Source organism: Trichechus manatus, unplaced genomic scaffold (assembly GCF_000243295.1).
Source record: "Trichechus manatus latirostris isolate Lorelei unplaced genomic scaffold, TriManLat1.0 scaffold00081, whole genome shotgun sequence".
NCBI classification, from domain to species: Eukaryota; Metazoa; Chordata; class Mammalia; order Sirenia; family Trichechidae; genus Trichechus; species Trichechus manatus.
In genome coordinates this window covers 8,230,488-8,237,725 of record NW_004444017.1, presented here as the reverse complement: position 1 = coordinate 8,237,725, position 7,238 = coordinate 8,230,488, and the positions used below count along the sequence as shown (strand labels likewise).

At 43.2% G+C, this 7,238-nt stretch overlaps 1 protein-coding gene across 4 annotated transcripts in view; it reads left to right on the top strand.

Moving 5' to 3' along the window:
* NTN4 (netrin 4) overlaps window positions 1-7,238 on the top strand; it is a 132,534-nt gene that overhangs the window by 833 nt on the left and 124,463 nt on the right. For 2 of the 4 annotated variants that reach the window (XM_004381236.2, XM_023735728.1), the window contains exons 1-2: window positions 131-256; window positions 3,177-3,706. In XM_004381236.2, the coding sequence (XP_004381293.1) occupies window positions 202-256; window positions 3,177-3,706 (585 nt within the window). In that variant the 5' untranslated portion in view covers window positions 131-201. Of the gene's footprint in view, window positions 1-130; window positions 257-1,311; window positions 2,292-3,176; window positions 3,707-7,238 lie in introns of those variants that run through there. The other 2 variants (XM_023735729.1, XM_004381237.2) reach the window with 2 other exon arrangements.

Genomic DNA, 7,238 nt, shown 5'->3' with positions numbered 1-7,238 from the left:
GGTGCCCGAGGGTCACCCCCCAGCCCGGCGCGCACCCGGCCCGCGAAACCCGGGCGCCGGCGCGCACTGACTGAGCCTGACGCCCCAGGAGGAGGAAGAAATAGAGAACCCCGTTTCCTCCCGAGGACTGTTGGCGATTCATCCCACAGCCGAGAGGTCTCGGCTCCCTCCCGCACCCGCCTGGCCCGGCTCCTCCCGGCCATGGGGAGCTGCGCGCGGCTGCTGCTGCTTTGGGGCTGCTCCGCGGTGGCCGCAGGTGGGTGGTGACGCTGCCGGGCCCCCACCCCCCTTCCCTCGCGCCTTCTCTTCCCCATCTCGGGAGTCCGGGGTGCTGGGGAGTGCAGGTTGGGAGCGCAGAGCTCAGCTCCCCGGGATGAAATGAGTGGCCATGTTCCGGCTCCTTTCCCCGAGCCTCCGCAGTTTAAAATACTATTGATTTTTTGTTTTTGCAACTGAGATTCACGTGCCCTTGGGTAATCCGATATCCTGGGTGCGCCCAGGCGGGGACACCGCGATCATGGTTTCTTTCTGGGTTTTGGCTTGTGAAAAACTGCCTTTCCACTTTGTTTGGGAACAAAGGACCCAGCTCGCCATCCCCCGGCACTTCATGGCCTGAGGAATGATGGGGAGGGGTGGCCCAGCGACCCTGGGCGCGCGTGGGCCGGGGCCGGTCTCTCATTGAGAGGGATCACCAGCGTCCCCGACCTTATGCTGGGTACTAGGGAGCCAGGTAGGGACACCTGGGGCGGGGGATGGGCCCTCTCACCGGGGAAGTGGCTGGAACGCAGTGAGACCCCGGACTAGGACCATAGGTGATCACCCTGGATTTGCACGGACCTGGCTGGCCGCCCCTAGGGAACTGGTACCCTGGCAGAGGCTCCGCGGGAGGTCGGAGGCGGGTCTGCTCCCTGTCTCGGTAACTGGACTACCGGCAGAGGCGTCGTCAGATGCCCTATCCCTCCCCCTCCCTGCAGGCTTTCTTGGCTTTCGTTGGCCTTACGTCCCTAGCTCGCCGTTTCTAAATTCTGGTGCCCCTTCTGCTCCTCTCTCTACCGCTTGCGAATCACCTGGTTTGCTGCCCTCTGCGTAAGGGAGAAGGAAAGCGAGGGACTCTGTAGCCATCCCCGTCTCTCATAAGTATCTCGCTTGCTCCAGAAAGGGGAGTGTGAGTTGGAAGAATGGACCGGTGGATAGAGAGCATTGTCACCCTTCCCTCTTCCCTTCGGGCCTCTTCCTCTCCCCGCAGAGCTGCTGACACGCACTAAAATCCGAGGTGTACAGCCTGCATCCCAAACCAGTCCGGCTCATAGGAGCATCCTTGCTGTACTTGGGTGGTCACTCCTCCAGGGATCTCCAAGTGTTTTGCCCATTGATTATTTATCTGGTTCACATCTTTTCTGGAGTTCTTATTAGTTTGGAGAAATTTTAAATTATTCTGTGTTTTCCTCCCAAAGAGCCATTATAGGTCTAAGATTTGACTTTAACTCTTCCTACTTAGGCCCTCCTGTGTGCACTTACACATGCTCCCCCGACCACAAAGTGAACTTTAATAAACCATTCCCCTTTTCAAACCATGTTATGGCAAAAATATGCAAGCAATCAAGAGGTTGTAAATAAATAACACAAAGCAAGTGTTTCCAGTCAAAAATACTTGTACAGGCAGTATATGATTTTCCCCAGAATGCTTTACAGGTGAGTCATAGCACACTGTGTGTTTGTGTGATTCTGGCCACAACCAGTTGTTGCCCCAGCTAATCAGAACAGTGGCAAACAGAGCCCAGGCATAACGCACACTTTAAAATGATATGTGAAAAATGTGTTTAAGGAAGCCCCTTATTTTGGTTGTGAGCCTGTGTGGGGCTGGTGGTTGTCAGTGTGTGTGAAGGCTCTGTTTTAGTTTACGCTGTCATTTGGCTCCCATCAACTGCACTGTGATAACAGTTCAGAGCTGCTCCCTCTTAAGAAGCAGAAACGTTCAGTTAGCCAGAATTTGGGGTTTGACTTCCTTTTTCTTCTTTTCCTCTCTGGTTTAATTTTTAAAATAAATGATTTTGTTTAAGGTATCCATAATAAGAATGACAAGCCCAAATTAAAGGATTAAAATATGTAGTCAGAATGTTAATAAAGTGGATAATGTTTATCATTTTCAGTAATTTTGAAACATTAACGTCTGTTGGACCTTTGTTTGGGTGGAAGAGTGTGTTTCTTTAAGGTGTTTTAGTTCACAGATAATGTTTAAAGGTGCTGTTGATGGCTGCCAAACTGTAAACATCGTCCTGTTAAGCAAACAGGTAACTATTGTATAACTGTCATAGGTAGAAGCACTCAAGAGGCACAGAGCATGTGAAATAAGCTTTTCTGCCATCTGGCAGAGTTTATTGGAGTTTTTTTTTCCATAGTTATATTAATATTACGAATGGATATTATGCATTTGTACCCCAATGGTCTCTTGCTTTTTCTCCCAAAATGAGTTCCGTTGTATATTTTTTAAACATTTCATATTGCTTTTCCTAGGGAATTTGTCACTTCTTTGACTTAAAAATATAAAGAAACGAGAATTTTACAATTCCTTTTAAATGCATTCTCGTAAACATGCTAGATGATGTTAAGGACTCAAATTATGTTGGAAAGACTAAATTAGGTAATCTTAAAAACATTATAGTGCTTTGGTGTTAGTTAAGTCATGACTTCAAAGACAAATAATTATATTTCAGATACAGAGAATGTTTATAAAGCAGAGCACTAGAAAAGTTTTATGCCAGTAATCTTTATCCCAATGTTTTCATTTTCCTTCCCCTTCCCCTTTACCCTAAGTAATTTCATTTTCTCATGTGTGAATTTTACTTCTGAACATAAAAATCAAACACACAGACATTCTAGCTCTGGCACCATGGTGTCCGCTTCCCACTTTTGTCCTTTTTGAATATATGCCGAATAAAACTTTCTTTTTACTTTAAAAAACAAACAAACACACAGAGACATAAACACATACACACTTGCATACACAAATGCAGTATAAGTGTGGAAGAGTGTTCATGCTCTAATGTGGTGGAATTTCCCCTTTATTCAAAGTCTTAAGCTCTGTGGGGATAACTTGACTACTGTAGATGTACTAGGTAAATAGAGGAGCTTTCCAGAGGGTTTCATTTGAATAACCTATGTTTTCCCTTCCTTAGGACTGAATGGAGTAGCTGGAGTAAGTTCCCGCTGTGAAAAAGCCTGTAACCCTCAGATGGGAAATTTGGCTTTAGGGAGAAAACTCTGGGCAGACACCACCTGTGGTCAGAACGCCACTGAACTGTACTGCTTCTATAGTGAGAACACTGATCTGACTTGTCGGCAGTCCCAGTGTAACAAATGTAATGCTGCGCATCCTCACCTGGCTCACCTGCCATCTGCCATGGCAGACTCGTCCTTCAGGTTTCCTCGAACGTGGTGGCAGTCTGCTGAAGATGTGCACAGAGAAAAGATCCAGTTAGACCTGGAAGCTGAATTCTACTTCACTCACCTAATTATGGTGTTTAAGTCCCCCAGGCCGGCAGCCATGGTCCTGGACCGGTCCCAGGACTTTGGGAAAACATGGAAGCCTTACAAGTACTTTGCTATTAACTGCTCGGCTACATTTGGCCTGGAAGATGATGTTGTCAAGAAGGGAGCTATTTGCACTTCTAGATACTCCAATCCTTTTCCATGCACTGGAGGAGAGGTAAGGGCACACATTTAACTCCACACTACAAATGAGGTAAAAAATGTTACCAGCCCACATTTTTTTAAAGCATGTAGGTATACTTGTAGTAACATGAATGAAATTAGAATTTTTCATGAGCTTTATTTGTCATAAATTATTTCTCACCCTAAGACATGGCTGTGTAGTCATTTTCAAGAAGGTTGCCCACTGGGCTGGGCTTAAGTCAGAATTCTAAGATCGCAATTTATTTGTGTATTTTAAGAAAGAACAGGCACAAAACACTATCACTCCACCTTAGAGTTTGAAAGGGCTAGTGATTTCTCCATTTAGTGGGATTACTAATTGTGCTTCTGAAGGGGCAAGAGTTACTGAGACAGCCTGTTTTGGGATCCCATGCTGGTATCTTCCTGATACTGTTAACATAAATAGGAAGTAAATAGAAACAAAGCCAAGGGAGAAAAAAATCTGTCAAAAGGATACTTTTGTATGACAGTGGAGTTTTATTGTTAAGATTCCAAGAGTGCATAGCAAACAAATGAAAGTAGTTTCTTTTAAGATCTGAAGGTTCTTTTTGGACTCACAGACGCACAAGTTTCAGCTTAGGGACTTGGGTCTATCCTGGGCCTAAAACCATCTCAAGCTCATTCTGCCAAATGCTCTGCTTTGATACTGGTCCAATTTATGTATGGAATGTTTTCTGTTTATTTTATTTTATTTCCCCTCCTCTAAGGGTGAAACAGGGATTTTTTAATTTACTTGGATGTATCCAGAAAGTGTCCCCACCCCCAACTATCTGAGAATATCCAGAGAAAACTGGATGGAAGCAGACTATCAGGAGAATATAATAACTTCAATACGTAGATAAAGAAATATTCATTCAGAAAAAGAAAAGAGCAAGTATAATCTTTCTAATTCTGGTACATGTCTTGAACATACAGACTAGATAACTGATTCTCAACTATGGCCAATTCCCCCCACCCCCCAGGGGACATTTGGCAATTTTTGGAGATAGTTTTTGCTGGAGACTATTGGCATTTAGTGGGTGGAGGTGGGGGATGCTGCTAAACATCCTGCAATGCACAAGACAGCCCCCCACAACAAAGAATTATTTGGCCTAAAAAATTAATAGCTCCAAGGTCAGACTAGGTGTCAAGCATACATCCAATGTATTACAATGGCTACAGAGTCTAAGATAAGCAAGGATTCTTCTAACAATCATTTACATTACCATTCACAGACTTTCCAGTTGACTGTATTTAATAAATATTTATTGAGCCCCTACTATGTGTTAGGCACCGTGCTCCAGGTTTCTTCCTTCAGAGCTTCACAGTCTGTGGTAGGCAGACACCTAATGACTCGGTCAAGTACAATGTACTAAGTACTACTAATTCTGCCTTTGGGTTATGGGGAAGATGCTTGCTAGGGGCGTGATAAAATGTTTTGGGAACTTCTCCTTTCCCCAACTACCCTAGACACATAGGGACTTTTGCCATAATATCCAGCTACTTTTTCTTGGTGTACATGTTGAAGAGACTACCAGGAATAGTGCTGCTGCCACCAGAATCAAGCAGGATGTGGCATAAGCAACACACTAACTGTTTTCCATTCTTTTTCATGGTCCTAAAGTTAGTTTAATATCATAAGCTCATTTGTACCGTATCATGATAGACTTTTTTAAAGCTACCAGGACAGGAAAGCGACAGATAAATTATACACATGGCTTTTTTATGTAGAAAACACTGTATGTTGAAAACAAATGAAGGGCTTGAACTCTCAAATTGCTTTGGAATTGATCCACAGGGCTCATATTGGCTTTCTGCATCTCACTGCTCTGGGCTATGTGTATCTATGAAATAGCAAAAATACAGTTTTAGGAACCAGTTGGCAGGCATGTTCTGTTAGCAAGTATCACACTGAATTTATTACAGAAGTGTATTATATATAATGCTCCAGTAATTAACTTGTTGTTGTTAGATGCCTTGAGTCGATTTCGACTCATAGCAACCCTGTGTGACAGAGTAGAACTGCCCCATAGGGTTTTCTAGGCTGTAATCTTTACAGGAGCAGATCGCCAGGTCTTTATCCAGCAAAGCCACGGGGTGGGTTCGAACCACCAACCTTTTGGTTAGCAGCCATGCACTTAACCATTGTGCCAGTAGGACTCCTTAGCAATTACTTACTTAGAGATGCCTAAAGTAACATTTATCTAACCTATGTTCTTAGTTGCCATTGTGTTGGCTCTGACTCATGGTGATCCTATGTACAATAGAACACAACATTACCCAGTCCTGTTGCACCTTCACTATCATTGACATGCTTGAGTTCATTGTTGTGGCCACTGTATATTGAGTGCCTTCCAATACAGGAGGCTCATTTTCCAGACTATATCAGACAGTATTCTGTTGTGGTCCACAGGCTTTTCATTGGCTAATTTTCGGAAATAGATTGCAAGATCTTTCTTCCTAGTTTGTCTTAGTCTGGAAACTCCACTGAAACCTGTCCACCATGGGCAACCATGCTGGTATTTGAAATACCAATGACATAGCTTCCAGCATCGTAGCAACATTCAAGTCACTACAATACAACAAAGTGACAGATGGGTCATCATATCTAATCTACAGAGGAAGCAAAATCTCATGTGTTCTCTAAAGCCAAACTATAGGTAGTCCCCGATTTATGATGGGGTTCTGTTCTGACAACTCCATTGTAAGTCGGTTCTGATGTAAGTCGAATGCTTCATTTTTTTTCATTATTATTGCCTTTTATTATCAGTATCTTTATAAATTCAATCTTTGTTTTGAGGGGGTTGGCATGAGAATGATAACATCAGCAAATTATGCTACAACATATTACTAAGGATAAGACAAAAAAAATGGATGATGGTCATAAGTACATTTTGTCATAACTCAAATACATCATAAATTGGGGACTACCTGTATGTATTGCTACTAACGTTTAAATTAAAAATTTCAATCACCAAATCAATACCATTTACATCACCAAATCAATACCATTTACAATAGCCCCCAAGAAGATAAAATACTTAGGAATAAATCTAACCAGAGACATAAAAGATCTATACAGAGAAAACTACAAGACACTACTGCAAGAAACTAAAAGAAACCTGCATAAGTGGAAGAACATACCTCGCTCATGGATAGGTAGACTCAACATAGTGAAAATGTCAATTCTACCCAAAGCAATCTACAGATACAATGCAATCCCGATGCAAATTCTGCCAGTATTCTTTTATGAGATGGAGAGACAAATCACCAACTTCATATGGAAAGGGAAGAGGCCCTGAATAAATAAAGCATTACTCAAGAAGAAGAACAAAGTGGGAGGCCTTACACTACCTGATTTTAGGACTTATTATACTGCCACGGTAGTCAAAACAGCCTGGTACTGGTACAACAACAGATACGTAGACCAATGGAACGGAGTTGAGAATCCAGATATAAGCTCATCCACCTATGAACAGCTAATATTTGACAAAGGCCTAAAGTCCATTATTGGGGGAAAAGACAGTCTCTTTAACAAACGGTGCTGG